Source organism: Micrasema longulum, unplaced genomic scaffold, assembly GCF_059751315.1.
Source record: "Micrasema longulum isolate JH-2025_06_02 unplaced genomic scaffold, ASM5975131v1 h1tg000041l, whole genome shotgun sequence".
NCBI classification, from domain to species: domain Eukaryota; kingdom Metazoa; phylum Arthropoda; class Insecta; order Trichoptera; family Brachycentridae; genus Micrasema; species Micrasema longulum.
The window spans coordinates 1,822,922-1,842,549 of NW_028277248.1; the positions used below are offsets into that span (position 1 = coordinate 1,822,922).

Consider the following 19,628-nt stretch of genomic DNA (forward strand, 5'->3'; position numbering starts at 1 on the left):
CGCGGCGTCTTGCCGCGACCGACCGTGCGGTCACCATGGACACTACACTTGTTACCATATGTTTGAGTTCAACGCGCCCGCGTCGCACCGTAAAACGCTTACCACTACGCCCAATCACTTAGTGCGAGTAGTGTGATTTGGAACATTAATGTTGATTTGAGATGGAATATCTTGAGCATCCATTTTTTAAAAAAATATATATTCGGACCCCTGTATTTAGTAGCCTTACGTGTCATGTACAAGGCTAAGGTACTCGAAAAAAATCGTTTTTCTTTGTCTTGGAAATGGGATGTTCGATCACTGATTTTGGTTTATTACCTTTATGAGTCCAATCACCATTGTTGCAAAGTCCAAGAACAATGGCGCGTGATAACTACTTTTAACGACAGTGTGGATATCTGTTAAGGATATTAGATCTTTCCTGCATTCTACTTCAAGATTATGGCGTTGTGAACTGGAAAATGGGCACTGAAATAACAGATGTTCGATACTCTGTGAAGAAATATCATCGCATGGACAATAGTCACCATTCCCTAATTTAAACCTATATAGGTAACTTCTCCTAGCTCCGTGTCGACGGAAGTTTGCTGCATCAGCCAGCGTTGGGTTAAGTGATTTTACCTGTAGAAGAAGCGCGGTAATGATCGTCCCAACGCTGCTGCGTATTTTGTTTTATACAGCGTTTAGCAAAACTAAGGGGAAATTCTGAGAAGAAAGGTGCCGTTCTTTTACAAGTTGCGGCTTTTGCTCGTTCATCTTGAATTGAAGACAGTTTATTATGCTCTAGTACGGTTAATCATTCAATATGCAATAGTTGGATGGGGAGGGGCTTTTAACGCTCATCTTAGACCCTTAAATATTCTACAGAAAAAAAAATTAAAATTATACTATATCCTTGTTCTCAACTACCGAACTGTTCAAGGAATTTAATGTTTTAAGAGTGGAAGATATCTACGGAAAGTGTTGTATGCTCCAGGTGCATAAGGAGAGCCTCCCATCGGACCGTATTACGGGAAGGTTAAGAACATGATGCCTAGCTCTACAGAAAATTAAAACTACCACGGCCAAAAATCATTGTACTTATATAGGACGGAAGCTTTTCAATAATTTTCCACAAAATCTACGTCAAGAGATAAATTTCGGAAAATTTTAGAATAAATTAAAGAAAAGCTTCCTGACATAATAAACATCAACTGTATTTTGAAAATAAAAATGTACGTATAATATGTGGCTGTGTATTTTCAATTTATACATTTTTGTGTTTTTATTAATTTTTTTAGTTGTTATTTTATTAAGATTTCTCAATTTTTACAATTGTTTAATTTTTTATTTATTTTATTATTTTGAGTTGCAATTTTTCGTTACATTTTTATAATATTTTTTAAACTTGCCAAACACAAGAGCCAGAATCTTTTTTAGCAAGTTCAACCTTAATTGTTACATTTTTTACTGCATGTTTTGTTTTTTTACGCTAATAAAGGTTTTTATTGAAAAACAAAGAATCTGCTCTCTCATTTCCTACGATACCAGGGCTGGTATTCCGAACGCGTTTACAGCGCGCTATAATGCGTATTTAGTACGTAAAAACGCGCTATACCGCGCTATAATTTCGTTTAGAATACCACCCCAGCATGTCCTCTTATCCTGCATATTTGAATAATCATCCCTCTGATTTTTAGATGCTTAATTCTTAATTGATAGAATTTTACGTAAGACCATTAATGAAGCTAAAGTTGTCCTAAATTCAAAGCTAAAAATATGAAAATATTTTAGTCCATCGAAGTTATTTATAATAAAATAAATAAAACAACTTTGTTTTTAACCACTAATTTTTATTTTTCGCCGACCGGTTTCAAAGCAAACAAGCTTCTTTGTCAGGGTTTACGTAACTAAGTTATTTATGTTTAGTTGTTGCACAGTTTTGTAAAGCATTATGGTCGTCGTTAAGTAGTCAAGGTTGTGTGTATTTTATTTATTTGTTTTCTTTGAGTTATCCAAAAAGGTGCATACAGGTTTATATTACTTTAAAAAAGGGTACAGTTAAATAAATGAGGCCTCTTCATACCTTTCCTCGAGTTAAAGTTGTAGTTTGATAGAACCGTTAGGGGGGTAAAATCTAGTCCCAAGCCAGACTTGTTAAACGTTATCTTGTGTATATGACCATAAACGGTTGGAGACTCTTCCTTGTCCACTTCGGATACTGTGATATACTTCAAGAAGTCTCTCTGAAGGGAAGAGCTGTCCAAATCGGGTTCGTCCGGTGGTCCAAAACGTCCGTTATTTGCCATCTAGCAAATCGACCCGGAAAATCCACAATTCGAGAGTTTTCCGGTCATAAATTACAAGTTGTGGAAACTGAAATTCGTACTTAGACGATTTTATCACTATACATTTGTCTCTTTATGTTTTTATCGGTCTGAATAAATTATTTTTAAAGTTTTTAGTTAGGTAAATGTGTGTATAATATATATACATATTTTTATTTTGTTTTGATTGTCCCAACTTATAATGGGTATTGATTTTTTCACTTAAACGTTAGGATTTTACTATGTTATTTTTTTATATTGCCAAATTTTACCTTCGTTTTAAATCCGTATCCCCGTGGTCTAGGTTAAGGAGATTGGCTCACACGTTTTTTTTTAAAGCTTAGTGTTATATGCGTTGGCATGAAGATGAAATATACATTATTAAAAGGGAAAAACACAAAGTTAGAGCTTAAAAAAATCATAACTATTTCAATAAATAATTTTACTAATACAAAACTGCTGATGATCAGTCGTACAAGGTGTGCAACTAAGTTTTTGGTATTTCTATCAATAAAAAATAGCTAATTTGAACAGTCTTCATCTCTCTGGCAATACATGACCACCGTGATGATAAAATAATGTGTCTTTAGACCGAAACCATTCATCCAATCAATTTTGGGCTTCGTAGAAATTAGCCAAGTGTAGTCCAGCTAAGCCATGCGCCATGCGCCATATGCCACAACAAGCGATAAGCAGATCTGGTGAATACGTCGGGTGCGGTAACAGATTCCATTTTAGTGTTTTGATGGTGAACAAGCACAACTTCTGACATGTATGTTCAAACCACGTGCCGCTAGTGCCATCTATTTTTTTATATATTTTTTTATTTCTTAAGTTAGCTTATATTAAAACTAATATAAACTATTATGTACATTTACATCATCTATATATATTTACATTTCCTTACAGTAACTTATACATTTATTTTTAAATTCTTTCAGACACTTTTCATTCTTCATACATTCAGGCATCTCATCATATATTTTTAAACCCTTATACATCAAACAATTTTGCGACTCAGCTCTTTTTAATAATGGTAGTCTTATTTTATCCTTTTGTCTAGTAGCATATTCATGACAATTTTTGTTTAAGACAACTTTATCCTTAAAATATTTTGGTAATTTATCGTGAAAAAATTTATGTATAAATATCAACATATTAAATTTAAGTCTCCTTCTTACAGATAACCATTTTAGTTCATCTCTCATTTTTTTAACATTGCTATATTTATTTTTCTTAAGAACTATTCTCATCGCTTTATTTTGTAAAATTTCTAGTTTATTTAAATTTCCTTCGTTTGCTAAAAATAATATTGTTGAGCAGTAATCTATATGTGGAAGAATGATCTATGATCTATGTGTGAAATCCGGAAACTTAGTTGCTCACCTAGTAAGTATTTAACAATATTTTGAATATCTCCATATGTTAGTAGACGTAGATTGGATTCCGCCCCTTAGGGATTTATCAAATATTATAATTATTTATTTAGAAATTATAGTCAACACTTAACGGGTTATTTCAGAGGAAAGGTGGCTAAGCATGATATATCCCTTTTTATAAATTTTAAGGGAGCGTAATTTCAAAATTTTATGGCCAGAATTTCAGTTTACAAGCCTAATTATCGTGTCAGAAAACGAATTAAGCATTAGGGTGGGACGATATTTTTTTTCGGAATTTTTAAATGAAAGGGATCTAAACAGTTGCCTTTTGGATTACTCTGAATGCAAAAATTATTCGCTACTACTTTTGGCCCTCAACCAGAGCTTGAGTTTTCGAAAAGGTATTTTTTTTTGCCCTAAACCGGCTGTCATTTTGTATTTAAGTAAGAAAATCAGTTCAATAAAATTTTACAATGTGCATTAAACCTTTTTTAAATAAGCACGTTAGGGCGTGAGTTGCACTTTGTTTTGTAATATATGGGTAGCATTGTGTTAATGAGCCATTGCTTTCGTCAATATTAGCTAGGCGCTCAACGGAATCAGTTTCGCGGAGTGTAATCTTTTTGCATTTCGGTAGTTTTAGAACGTGTTCGAATTTGTAATGTAATCGGGTTATATCTTACTAACAAAAAAATATTTTATCAACATAAATATTTAACAAAATGTACAGACAGTGATAAACTTCAAACCTCGGTTGATGGCCAAAAATAGTATGGAATATTTTTTTAAATAATTTTTACGTTCAATGTGACCCAAAATGCAACTTTTTAGACCCCTTTCACTTTGATGTCTAAAAAAATTTAAAAACTTCATACATCATCGGCCCACTCTACTGAATATTTGTTTCTACGGGTTTTTTTTGTGTTTACCCAAAATGCTGTAAAATTACTATTTTTCTTCAGGCTTCTCCGACGTATCATATTTTGGCATCTAAAACAGACGCAAAAATAAGATATGTTTTATATATCATATTTAGCCATTTAGAACAAATACGGCAAAATAAGATATGTTCGATATATCATCTTTAGCCATCTTTCAACAGACATGATATACCATCTCTGTCGACAAAACAATATATGTTTTACATATCACATTTTGCCATCGAAGTCGGCAAAACACGACACATCATAATTTATTTGTCAACCATTACATAATTGCTAAAGATAGTTGTCACGTCTGTTGTCAAGTCACGTTTGTTGTTAAGTGTCATGTCTCAATTTGCGATCTTTGGAAAAAGGAAAATAGGCGTATTATAAAGTGGCACGGCTAATATTCGCTATTCCAACTAAACGGAGACATGCCGTATTTTCACAGATTGTAGATCTCATCAAGACGAATCCGGTTATATACATATGTAACATAATACATAATGTAACTCAATATGTATAAAAAAGGGACAAATCAAACGTAGCTATATTTCCACTGATTTAACATATTACGTATTGTAACAGAAACATATTTTTTTTTTTACACCACAACAGGTCAGGAGGCCCAATTACAGTGGGGAATTTCAACCATACCCAGGCTTGAGAAAAATCACATTTGATTTTCGTGTTCTCACCGGGAAACGAACCCGGAACCTTCCGTGCTTAAGTCAAGTGTCTTAAACATTAAAAAACGGAGACCGCCTATGAAGTAGGCTGTGAATATCGGTTAGAATAATATTACGAATGTAAAGTTAATAAAGAGAAAGCAGATAGCAGCTAAACTGCCGATTTGTACAGAAAAATATGTTTAGAAGCCATATTCGGCGAGAAAATTGCCTTATTAATAATTTAATTATGTACGAGTAATATTTTATTGTCGGCCTCGTGGTCAGGGCGTTTGCCTACCATGCAAGAGGTCTCAGGTTCGATTCCCGACATGTTTGATATGAAATATTTATTTTAAAGGGAGTTTTTACACTAGAATATTTCTTAGTCCCGGGACTGGTACCCGAAGCGTAAGACTGATTATCTTACCTTCATGTTACAAAAACGATCAAGATACGCTGCAATTGGTTTACCGATGCAGTGCCCTATGCACCATTAGGTGCGGAAAAATAATGATGAGTAATATTAAGAGACGGAGAATTTTTAAAAAGGGAATATGAAAGTCGAGGCATAAGGGCTTATGACCCGTCATTTTTAAAAATGAATACTTAAGTTCTTATGATGTATCGAATTATAAAATTTTTGGGAGCATTTTACTTTAGTCATAAAAAACTATGTTAGGAAATCGGAAACAAGTTGTGGTATAATGAGGTTGAGACTGATTATTTGTGGAATAATCTACTCCCTTAAGGAGCGCCCACCCCTTCTTTATTCTTATTTATAAACAGAGACATGCATATTTAATAACAATACATGTGCCAGCCAGGATTTGTAGACGGTACCACCTGTTTCATGTACCAATAAGTAAAACATCGTATGTTAAAAATGCTTTTTTTCGTAGGACTTTTTCAATGTACAATACAAAATTAAAAAATAAAGATTACACAAACATCACTCTGTCAGATTTAAAATTTACACTAAAAATGTATTATGTAACTTAGTAGACATTATAATAATAAATATGTACATCTCCCCTCCCCTCCCCTCCTTATCCTCTCTTCAAGCATTCTTGTCCTTATCCCGCCCAATTTACAGTAACTTAATGTTCTTAAAATAAATATTTAAAAAATCTTTGATTATTGAGTACATGAAAATAACTTTTTTATATGTATAAATTGTATGTATTTATTTGATATGTAATATAATTTATTTACTAACTTTGTATACTATGTGGAAATCTGTTATTAGTTCTGAGTTTATACACTATATCTGTTTGTTTACTAAAAATATGTATGTAGAACTGTTGATTTCCCAAATAAAAAAAATAAATAAAATAATTCCCTTCTCAATAACGTTTTCCCTCTCCGTTTCAACAAATTTAGATGATATTTACGATTCAGTTCTTTTTACGGTAAATAAGCCAATATGTATTATGATTTTTCTCTTCTAAGAAACGTTATTTTAAGCATGCCCAAACGGTTTTAAAACTTCTTAAAATAGATCATTCCTGTTAGTGTTTTATGGAGATCAAATTATAAAGCGCACTGTATTTTTTATTTATTTTTACTTTTCCGGAGTTGCACCGAATTTAAAGATGGCGTGAGTCGATTTGGGTCTGCAAACGCGATTAAAAGACCCTTCGGAAATCGCGCAATATGAGAAACTAAACTCAGAAACATAGTATGGTGAATGGAGTGTGGAGTGTGGGAGAAATCAGTTGGGAATGTTATAGAGGGGAGGGGAAACGGATGATCCAGCATCATCAATCATCAGTGGCGAACGTGATACAATCATAGAATTATATGCTTAAAAACATGCCAAGCAATAATGGACATGCTTAAGTAATTTTTTTCATTTCATTTTCATTAATTTTTTTTTGCACCACGACAGGCCAGGAGGCCTAATTACAGTGGTGAATTACATTACAGAACAACCAGGCTTGAGAAAAATCACATTTTTAAATTTTTGTGTTCTCACCGGGAATCGAACCCGGAACCTTCCGTGCGTGGCGGCCTCCGTGGTGTAGTGGTCAAGACGCTTGACTCACGCACGGAAGGTTCCGGGTTCGATTCCCGGTGAGAACACAAAAATTTAAAATGTGATTTTTCTCAAGCCTGGGTGCTCTGTGATGTAATTCACCGCTGTAATTAGGCCTCCTGGCCTGTTGTGGTGCAAAAAAAAAAAATGTAAAAAAAAAATGTAAATGTAAATGTGAGTCAAGCGTCTTGACTACTACACTGCGTAGGCCGCCAAGTCAATCTACGCGTGCGTAATCTCTAAGTCAACGCTCGTGTCGGTTTGTTTTTGGTTTTCCTAGTAAATAAATACAGTTCTTTGGCGAGAAATCAGCGTTTACCATTAAAAATAATACAATATATTGCATTTGCAAAATAGTAAGGAGTATGTTATACAAAAAAGTGAAAATTAAATTACAATTACTATGGAGACTGTTAAGTAAATAACAGCATTTATCGATATCATTCCTGGCCGATTACCTTTCGTTCCCATCCTTCCTTTGACCCATCCTCATGGTACCTACCTAACATCAAGATAGAAGAAATTCCAAATTAGAAGATTCGGATTTAGAACAACAAAAAAAACAACATTTTTGACAAAAGTGGTTGGAATCGTCGCGCGTCGTGGAAAACATTGTTATATTTTATAGTTTATTTTGTGATCCAGTGCCAGAAATTGAAGAACATTCAGATTATATTAAAAGTAGGTATTCATTCCATGTTCCTATCCTTTCTCAAATATTTCCCAATAACAAAACTGAATGAAATTCGATTTTCATTTACAGTCCGCCTTTTCGTTAACAGCGACTGCTTTTTTTGACATTTGGCTTGCCAACCGCCGGCTAAATGCAATAAACAGCATGATAAATAATAAATAAATAAATTAAAATAGCAGTTTTGGAACATTTTGGATATTCACACCGGTGAAATTCAAATATGTGATTGCGCAGAAGAATTGTGCGTCGCGAAACGTAAATATTTTGACATTTGAAATTAGGTGTTCACGGATGTTCTATTGTGATCTCGAATACGATAAACAACCATCGTGAAAAATTGTTATCGCGTCACTTATTAGCACGTCAATGTTTGTGATTGAGCTACAGACCGCAAACAATGATAATAATCACGCGCGAATAAGATAATTTTTCGTAGTGTTATGTTATGTTTTACCGCAAAAATATTTTACTGACTGGACTGTATAAAAAATGGGTACTTATAACTAAATGATTATTAATACCGTTTAATATTTTACTTAGGTTTATTAATAAAAAGCCGGGTAAAAAAATCTACCACCCTGGCAATACTAACAAAATGTCTGTCTTGTTTTATTTAACAATCTGACAGATGGTAAAATAATCAAATGCTTAAATAATATTGCATATTTGTGAATTTACTACTTACACATAAAATGTAATCTCATCCTATTTCCTTGTAATCCCAGTAGTATTTTCACACAAACGACACGACACGGCATAGTTGAATTTAAATCGCCAGTTTCGTAATAAGCGACGACTACAGAGTAACTAATGGGCAAAACTTAAAACTAATCATTTATAAGTAGTTAAGTCGGCTTCAGTTTGATGCGCGTGCGCGGTTTCTGAACTATTATAATCCTATAGTTAAAATGTTACTAATTTTATTTTTTTTGTTTGAATTGTCGGCAACGTGGTGTAGTGGTCAGCGCGTTAGCCTGCCATACAAGAGGTCTCGGGTTCGATTCCCGATATGGTTGACATGAAATATTTGTTGAAAAATCGTTTTTACACTAGAATATTTCTTAGTCCCGGGACTGGTACCCGAAGCGTAAGACTGATTATCTTACCTTCATGTTACAAAAACGATCAAGATACGCTGCAATACATTTACCGATGCAGTGCCCTATGCACCATTAGGTGCGGAAAAATAATGATGAGTAATATTAAGAGACGGAGAATTTTTTAAAAAGGGAATATGAAAGTCGAGGCACCCGTCATTTTTAAAAATGAATACTTAAGTTCTTATGATGTTTCGAATTATAAAAATTTTGGGAGCATTTTACTTTAGTCTTAAAAAGACTGATCTAAGACTGATCATCTTGCCTTCATGTAACAAAAATGATCAAGATACACTGCGATAGGTGTACTTATGCAGTGCCCTATACACTGTTAGGTGCGGAAAAGGAATGATGGTGATTTTTTAAATTTAAATTTCCACTTTTTAATTTTCATATTCATCATTCCCTTTCCACAACTAATGGTGCATAGGGCACTGCATTGTTACACCAATTGCAGAATAGCTTGACCGTTTTTGATACATGAAGGCAAGATGATCAGTCTTACGCTTCAGGTGCCAGCACAGGAACTATTTTTTTTTTTTTTTTTACGCCCATACGGCTTTTACATACATGGAAGTTAAATAAAACATTAGTATATAAGCAACTTAAAATTTGAAAAATACAATTTAAAGCAATAAAAGATAGAAACATTGTTTAGAAGTAATGTTATAAATGAGTAAAGTTGATGTAAAATATTTTAGTGTAAAAACACCTTTAAAAATAAATATTCAATGTAAACCATTTTATTTTTAGCAAACACACAAGATATATTAAGTAAACACTGTAAAAATAACCCGGGATAAGACTCCTCAATCGGACTCAAAGTCAGTTCTTCAAATATATTTTTTTTTTTTTGAAAAATTAATATCAATAAATCTTCACGAGCCGCCTTTTCCATGTATCAGAGTTATATCTAAGACCTACTAAGTTTGCTCAGCTGCATCACAAATCCGTCAAGCAGTTAAATCCATCTTGTTGGAGGATACCTCTTACAGACACGAGAAAGATCTAGCGAAATCTAGGAACATCTAAACCTACATACAAATCTTAAAGCAATTTCATTCAGAACTCACGAACAAGTATAAAACATTTACGAAATCAATACTAAATAATCGAAGGACTACAAGTTTCTTAAATTTTATTTATTAATTCATTCAAATTCACAAATATAACCAAAAAATCTTTTCCCTAAATCTATGAGGCCAAGAGCCCTGTCTTGAGTTGGGATACAACATAATGGAAAATGACAGCATCTACATTATGAAATAATAGCAAAAATCAAAATTAAAGATTATTATACAAATATATTTTGATCGGGTTGTGGTCCTGCGGCTAGTGTCTCGGACTCACGGACCAAAGTTCCGTGGTTCGAATCCCACTTTACCCCAACTTGATTCCATTTTCTAATAGTGAGTTATTTACAACTCGTTGAAAATGGCCCTCAAAATTAAATATCTGGGTAAATCATAAGAACGCAAATATTTCTTTTTTTATAAAAAATATATATATATATATATATTTCAATAAACATCTGGACAACACGCTTAATAGTGTATAAATCTATGCAATATCTCGCAGCAGTCTCCTGCAATGGTCTCTTTACGTAGACAAAATACAAACTTGTACAGTTGTACACCTCTCCTGAAAACGGCTTTCGTTTTGGCGAACTTAAGATATACTAGTGGTTTAACTTAAGCTGGCGCGTTCCAAAAACTCACACTAACTATTAAATTTTAACTAAATGTGCCACCTTTTTTTTTAATTCGGCGTTGGATTAGAGGGTTGTGTATATAAAAAAAAATACAATGGGTTAAGAAAATGTAATATGAATTAATTTACTACAATACTTTATTCCATTATTTTTAATTTTTCAAATCACTTTTTCAAATGTTACATTTTACTAATTATAGTCCTTCCAAGAACAAGTGAATTTTTTTTTTTTAATATTTTTTAAATAGTCAATTACTCTAGAACTAGAATGCAAAGCTGTGAAGATTATTTTAAGTATAAATATAACAAGATTTATTATTTATCAAAAAATGTAAATACATATTTTTTACGATAAAATGTGTACTGTGCATTTTAATAACACTCTATTCATTATTATTATGATGAACACAAAATATTGAATAATAAACATGCTTGTGTAAAAATAAATACTCGTAAATATATGACATTTTCTTCAGTAATTGTTTTTTCATCGCTCTAATCCAAAAGAGATTTTTTAAAACATTTAATAAAACAATATATGACATGGAGGTTTTTTAAATCAGTATTCTGTACATTAAAAATGTTTTTGTGTAAGTTTTGCAAAAGCGCCATCACTACATAATCGACTTATTTATGATTTGATTAAATGAAAATACCTACATATTTATAAACCAGAGTTTTTAATCCATAACTTTTTACTCGTACACATTATTAAATTTTTACTGTTAAGAATCGCAGCGGAATTCAGACGAACGCAGAAGCATCCTGTGCATATTGTATTACCATATCATTAGCAACTAATAAAAAAATAGTTGTCACGCTCATAAGCGCGTCTGAGTGCGAGAGAGACGGATATTATTTTCAAAATGCGTATGCCGTGCGATGTCATACCATGGGCTTATTCACGGATACTACACAATGCGTATGTGTACGCCAGCTTATAAAAATCCAACAGTAGCCATAGGTAGAAAGTAAAAACTATCTTAAAGCGAATTAATTGCGTACCCTACTTTTTTTAAATTTATTTATTTTCATATCATACACATAAAATTATACATTTATACAAAGTTGATTTGTCTGTCTAACTAGGGGTATTAACCCCGTTCTAAGACAGTATAAAAAAATATTTAAAAAACACTCATCAATACCTACATAATTGAAATAAATAAAGGTTTAAATACATTGTGAAAATACAGTGAAAAATATTGTAAAATACTATACGAATAATATTACGATTTTAGTTTTAGTAAAAACATGTCAATGCAAATTTAAAAACTGTAAAAATGTAAATTTATATTAATTAAATAAAAAAAATAATGTAAGGAATTAAAAGACATTGTAAAAAACATTTTTAAAAACCCAGTAAAATACGTAGTAAAAACAAAATACATCGTAAGAAACATAGTTAAATATATTTGTAGAAGTTTAGGCATCCACAGAGCTTATGACCTGTCATTGGCTGGTTTAATTGGCCACTTTACACACTGTGGAACATTCATCATTCTGCCCATATTTTAGCATTTATATTTCTTCGATTCTTCCATCTGTTGACGTTTGTGAAGTTAAAGTGCTGAAACCTTTATTGTGGCACGTGAGATTCATTTGATTGAATTATTTCACCTACATATTAGGTAACGCCTAAAATATTTTTCAATTTTTATACGTCTTCTCGGACCAGGTGGATTTTTAAATTTTTTTAAAAAGGAATAACCCGCAAAGCCTTTATTTTGAGGCTTGTCAGCAGGTGGGATAGAGGGGATTTGGAAGGAGGTAATGAAAAATTCACCACAACACCCAGACCAATTAAGAAAACAATATTTGATAGATTTTTTTCTTGCAACTGTCGGGAATCGAACCCACGACGCCAGTTTCACAGTTGGCTGTCTGACCAACTGCGCCACGGCGCCTGTCTAATTTATCAACGATGCTACCCTGTGAATGCCTAGACTTCTACATCTTGTGATAGGTTAATATTAACAGCTCCCTAGGGGGTTGAATCCAGCCCTTGTCTACAAAATTTTTGACAAACTAAAAAAATCGTTGGTAAAAATAATGTTAATAAATGCCTCGACACGGGTTATGCCCAGTGAGGTGTTCATATAAAAAAAAATGTAAAAAGTTTTAAAGTAAAATGTCCTCTCCCTCTGTAGCCTCAAATTCAGTAAACAAGAACTAAAATCCCAACCGTCCATGCGCTCTGTAGCTGCAAGACGGCCTGGGATTTTTATTTATTGTACAGCGCCCTTGAGTTCATTTTCACAAAAATGGAGCTCAATAAATAATCCAACTATATGTATATGTATATATTTATACTTAGATTAGATTTATTTATTTATGACAAAATACAAGGTTTTTAAACTTTACATATTACATTACATATTTTATTTGTGCTAAATATTCCCATAAGCAAAAGTGCTGGTATGAAGGGATATTACATATAATAACACGATATTTTTAATTAAAAAAGTCGATAAAAAAAAACATCACATATCACTCGTCACACGGGCTGTAAGAACTGTTTTATTTAGCTGTTTTTTAAGAAAGTATATATGTTTTGTATATTTTTTAGGTCATTAGAAAGTGAATTGTAAAAATGTATTGCTGTATACACAAAACGGTTTCTTTTTCTGAAGTCCTAGGTTGTTCACAAGTTAAATTATTTGACGCTCTTGTATTTATTTTATGCATTTTGTAGTTAAAATCAAATTTTATATTTGTCTTTATTTTATTATTTTTCATCTTAAATATCACCTTTACATCTTCTATGTAAATTAATCAATCTAAATTGAGCATTTTTGTTATCTTCATATCTATAATTCCTCTGTACGTGTGATGTTACTGAACTCCTCCTAAACGGCTTAACTGATTTACGTGCGGTTTTCAGAGAAACATAGATCTTTGCGATGTGCGTGTTTGTATGTTATATTAAAATCTTCAATCTAATATGTAAAAAAGAAGTAACGAGCATAAATGTTTTGTTCATCGATCTACCAGGGTTGCATTCGAGGAAAATGCATTTACAAAAAATGGAAAGATGTTTTTTTTTGTGTATAAAAAAGTTTGTTTTTGAATGTTTATAAACAGCATTTATTTTTTGTGGATCTCAATCAGATTCCTTCCTTAAATTCCTTATAATTTCTCCCATTTATTTATTTTTACTGGATTTTCGGTAATACTAAAATATTATTAAATTCAATACATTTTTAAAAATCGTATTCCTATATAAGTACACCCCTTTGTTGGTGAAAAGACTGGAGTTTGATGTTTGCATAAAGAATGCAAAAAAAAAATAAACATGAAAAAAAAAAAATAATAATAACAATAAATATGTATTTTATGTTTTGTAATTCAACCATAAACAAGTACCTAGGTACCCACTTAAATTCAATATTTGAATATTAATAATTTTTAGGTTTGGAATTCAATCACAAACAAGTACCTAGGTACCGACTAATCAATGAAAAGTCTTTTGCCAACATTCGGGGAAGACGACGTCTGTCAGGTCCGCTGGTTCTATATAAATCTGTGGTTTTATAGGCCTTACAATGTAAGATAATTACAATGACAGTTATCAGAAAAACTGACGACATAACTTTGTAGTAACGTCTAAGGAGTGATTTATATTAACACACTAAAAATCATTCGTATTTGGTAAGTTAATTTATTTTTTAATTCAATTCTTGACATATAAATCAACATATATAAAATCAGCTTTAAAATTAACAAATTACAACAGGGATGGAGAATACCTTAAAAAAGGGAATATGTGAATGAAGTCAAGGCATTTACAGGGCTTATGACCGGTCATTGGCTGGTTTAAGTGGCCACTTTACACACTGTGTAACATTTACCATTTTGCCTATGTGTGAACATCCATATTTCTTCAATCCTTCCATTTGTTGATTTTAGTGAAGTTAAGAGCTGAAACCTTTATTGTTGTGAAGAGATTCATCTGACTGAATTATTTCACATACGAGGCAACGCCTGAAAACAATTTTTAAACTTCTTCTTAGACCAGTGGGTTTCATTACAATATTTGAGTTTGTCCAAATGTGCATAGACAAAAGACTGGATTTCACCCCCTCGGGGGTCATTAAGATTAACAAATTACAACAGGGATAGAGAATAACTTAAATAAGGTAATATGGAAGTCAAGGCATTTACAGAGCTTATGACCTGTCATTGGCTGGTTTAAGTGGCCACTTTACACACTGTGTAACATTCAAGCTTTAAAACTTTAAAAAAACTAAAATAAACCTAATTATTACCGACGTTCTTACAAGGTTATATCATTTTGCAAAAACGTTAGAGATGGGACAAATTGATCGAATAAAAAAAAATTGGTTCACGAATAATGTTCACGAAAGAAGTATAAATGTCTTATTTTTGGTGAATAATTGTATTCAACACACTATAATAGGCTTGTTTTTACGTTTTTTCAAATCAATTTTCGGAAACAGAGTTTCATGTTTGCATGAAAAAACTGATAAAATCGATTTGATCGGTACATGATCAGTGATCAGCAATTTCCTATCACTGTTGATTTGAATTTGACAGCTGTCATTCTAATCATTTTACATTTTAAGGACTGTAGTATATTTATTAACTTTAAGTTACTTTAAGTGCTTTATACATTGTTCTTTGTATTGATTCTTGCATTCGTGTACTACATTGCGACCATCTTATTAATCCATATACAAATATGTATAAACTTATATTCAGGTAATACGCAAACCGTAAATTCTTCTTACATTACCTACTAACTTAGTTTCGCATTTAAGTTAACGTTTAAATCCGGGTGACATTATATGCTCTTGGTGTCGTAAATAATTTGCACTGATGTGAATATAGATTTGTAATAGTTAAAGCTACTTTTCGTTACCCGGAATATGCAATTTATTAAGAAATAGGAGCTTTTGCCAGCCTAAAGACTGATAATTTTAGCCAAGATGTTTATTTGGGTGCCATTGCAAACCGTCCAACCGTCGGGTTCGTGCGAACGTTACTAATCGTCAGAAAATCAACGCAAAGATTACAATTGGATGCCTAATTTAAAAAAATCCGAAGTCGAATTTTATAGGTTTTAAGTTGGCAACACTGCCAGTGTTGAGCATTTTGTGAACAATACATTTAACTAATTAATTTTTCAATAAAGAATACGCATTTTAAATTTCGTATTTGAAAAGTGTTTTTTAAAATATTTTTTTCAATTCTAATCCTAAAAATCTCTTAGTTCAAGAGTCCTTTAAATATTTTTGAAAAATCCCTAAGTCCTAACCTTAGGCTTTTAGACTTTTAGAGACTTCGAGACTATTCAATACTAATAATAATTCATGTAAAAAATAGTGAATGTGGTTATGGTCGTGTTTGTTACCTACTAAACGTCGGGTTATGTCGACTGCCTAGTAGGTTCCACATAAATTGCTAAAAAATTATCCGCGTTGATATCATCCCGTAAAAATCATCTCGTGAGAACGTTTTTTACTTCACGCTCGTTTTAGATAAATCTCCGGACTAACATGGTTTGTGTAATGCACATATAGAGTAAAAGATTGTACCTACAGTTTTATTATCTTTTATTAATACAAAAGATACAATTTATAAACTTAACTAAACTAAACTTAATATAATAGAGAATGGAAATACTTAAAAATAACTCAAGGAATCTAATTTGTAAAACGTAAAACAAAGCAGTTAAGGAAAAGTATGAAATCGTAACAATTAAAGTTATATCAAGTTTTTGTCTAAAGAACGTGTGTCACCGAACACAGCCAAAATGCTTTTCGTCCTATTCGTCGCTCGGACATGGCGCGTGACGTCGCGTGTAACGGCTTTAGTATTTATTTTGATTTTATTTTATTTATTTAATAGCATAATTATACATTTTTACAATTAAAAAAAAAATCACTTGTTATATTTTTACTAAAACTAAAATCCCACCAAGCCACTTTTTGTAGCTTGTTGGTGAAGATTATATTTATACTGACTTAATAATATTATTTACATTTATAAAAACAATGAAAAACATATAAAAATTAAAAATTAACAGCTGGAAAGATCAGAATAAACATGTTTATACATTTAATAATATATAAATTTATTTTTTAAACTCTTGATCGAGTAGCCACTTTCTTATTTTGCTCTTGTTACAATGTGAGTTAAATTTAAGTTCTTTTGGTAATAAATTAAAAATTCTAGGTACTAAATATTTGAGAGTTCTATTCCCATATTTATTACATACTTTTGGTACTACCAAGCCATCATTAGACGTGACGCGTGTATTATGGTTATGTTTTAGAGGAAACTTGAATGTATTACTATTAAATTGTTCCAAAATGATGCAAAGCCACAATAGTCCTCGAACAGGCAGAGTTTTGATTGTTTTGTACAGGAGATCATTATTACTTCTTTGTTCGTAAATCTCTGCAGGTACAATTCGCTTAACTATAGAATACTGTAGTCCCTGGATCATTTTAATATTAGTTTTAGTCGAATGTCCCCACGACTTTATACCATATCTTATTATTGATTCCACTAAAGAAAAATAAATAATTTTAAGAGTGATTTTAGGCAAAATAAAAGATAACTTATAAAAACTACTCACAAGAGTGTTGCCACATAGTAAATAAATCATATCGTAGAGGTCATTCTTAATTTTTGCGATTTTTACGCGTCGGCGTGTAACAGTGTATTTAACAATAAGTGCAGAGTTCTAGAAATGCATTACGTTAAAGTATGTGCAGTAAACATAATGTTGCATAGTAAATAATTGTTATTAACTTATTTATCCGTCAGCACAGTTGTTCCTGCGCACGAAGGTACTGGATGTGAAGCATTCCTGGAAGAAGCACTAAAACACTTCTTTTTTTTATCATTAAGTCTTAAAATAGTAGAAACATAATACATGATTTTTCTAATATTAACTTCTGGTGGAAAAATTAGGAGAGGTCTCAGCGAAACATTTGTACGAGGTTTTCTCAAGGTGTGAATTTTGTTCCGAAAACCCGGATAACTTTTGCTCAGTAGCACTTCTCCTTTATCGCACTAAAACTGTTTAAAAAAAGAGTTTCAGGACTGGATTTTTCTTAGAGGAAGGGAATGAGAATCTTCTAATTGGTTTTTCAAACATTGATTTGAATAATGATGGTAAATTGATCATCATTTCGTTTCCGCACCCAATGGTGCATAGGGCACTGCATTGTTGCACCAATCACAACGTATCTTTTTAATTTTAGTTACATGAAGGTAAAATGATCAGTCTTATGTTCAGCCCAGAGACTATGAAACATACTAGTGCAAAAACACCCTTTTAAATAAATATTTCATATCGACCACGTCGGAAATCGAACCCAAGACCTGTTGCGTGGTAGGCAAACACGCTGACCACTACATCACGGGGATGACATATTAAAAATAATAATATCGTGGCTGTACTGACAGAATGCATTAAATCAAGTTCCGAGATAATCGCATTTAAAGCTTTTTTATTCTTTCGATGGAGAATTTCTCCCACAATTTTCTTATATTTCAATTTTTTTTAAAGCTTTGAGAGAGTAGTCTTTATTCTAGGCAAAACGTAAAATTTGAAATTCACATCTTACACCAATATTTAAAAATACATTCAATATATAAAACTGTTGACTACATTCTGCCAGTATAGCCTCGATATATATATATCAGATATTTTGAAATTATATAAACTTTAAATGTTTGAGTGCGTCCAAACGCTTGCAGACTGGCTGGATCTCCTCCCTAGGGAGTTGTTCATATTAAAATTTATTTCAATAGAGAGGGAAAACATTTTTGAAAAGGGAATACTGAAGTCCAGGCATTTACAGGGCTTATGACAAGCGTTGCCTAGTAAGTGATTTGGTTCAGCCGGATGAACCTTACCCACGTGATAAAGGTTTCAGCTCTTTTACTTCACAAAAGTCAACAGATAGAAGCGTTGAGGAAACGTGGACGTTTAAACATGGGCAGAATGGTGAATGTTACACATCATTATATATTCGAACCCTGCTTATTATAGACTGGCGCCCTGTAAAGCAAACGGCGTGGGAGATAGTTCTAATATGTCAAATGCAAATGTAGTTAATTTTAAATGTACGCTGAGGGAGAAAGGTAAGCAGAAATGGAGACAGACAGATGCAAACCTTGATAACTTTGCGTGATACACTTATTCCGAATCAAATTTGTACACGGCAGTTCATAGATGAATGATTGGCAAACTTCGGGAGGTAGACTTGAATTTCAGAAATACACCTATTGCCGTTTGTACACCACAGCGAAAATCCACCGGGCCAGATATTTTTACACGGGGTGGATTAACTTGTATCGTATTTATTTATAAATTTATTGAAAAAAAATATAAACATACTTAATAACAGGGAATCTATGTAAAACCAATTAATGTAAAATGAAAACGGAGTGTTCTCTGTTTATGATAGTCTCCATCTAACATGGTTCAGCCTGTTCTAAGATGGAGATTTTTTGTCTTTTGAGCATAAGTAGTCCTTTACTTGTGTTATCAGCTTAAAAGTACCTGTTCGAAGTACTCGGCAGCTAACGTTATTTTTTGAATCTCCTGGCAGTCACAATTATTATAACAATTCACCAATACCTAGATTATACCGGCTAGGCAACGAGTATGTCACTATCTAAATATTTAAATTGTTCCTTTATCCTTCTTCTTTCCTTCCCATCCCCTCTCCTCTCTTCATAGTAAAGTGTTTTTTTTTTTTATACATATATTTATTTTTGTTAATCTTTGCTTTTAATTTTTGTATAAAATTGTAAGATTCAATATGTCCATG

At 32.3% G+C, this 19,628-nt stretch overlaps 1 protein-coding gene across 6 annotated transcripts in view; it reads right to left on the bottom strand.

Annotated features, from left to right (window-relative positions):
- Positions 1 to 19,628, bottom strand: part of cher (filamin A protein cher) — a 149,266-nt gene that overhangs the window by 42,533 nt on the left and 87,105 nt on the right. Inside the window, exon 1 of one of the 6 annotated variants that reach the window (XM_088227128.1) lies at positions 2,066 to 2,312. The exons of the other annotated variants lie outside the window; for them this stretch is intronic. Within the exon in view, the coding sequence (XP_088083254.1) occupies positions 2,066 to 2,288 (223 nt within the window). The 5' untranslated portion in view covers positions 2,289 to 2,312. Of the gene's footprint in view, positions 1 to 2,065; positions 2,313 to 19,628 lie in introns of those variants that run through there. 6 annotated transcript variants of the gene reach the window in all.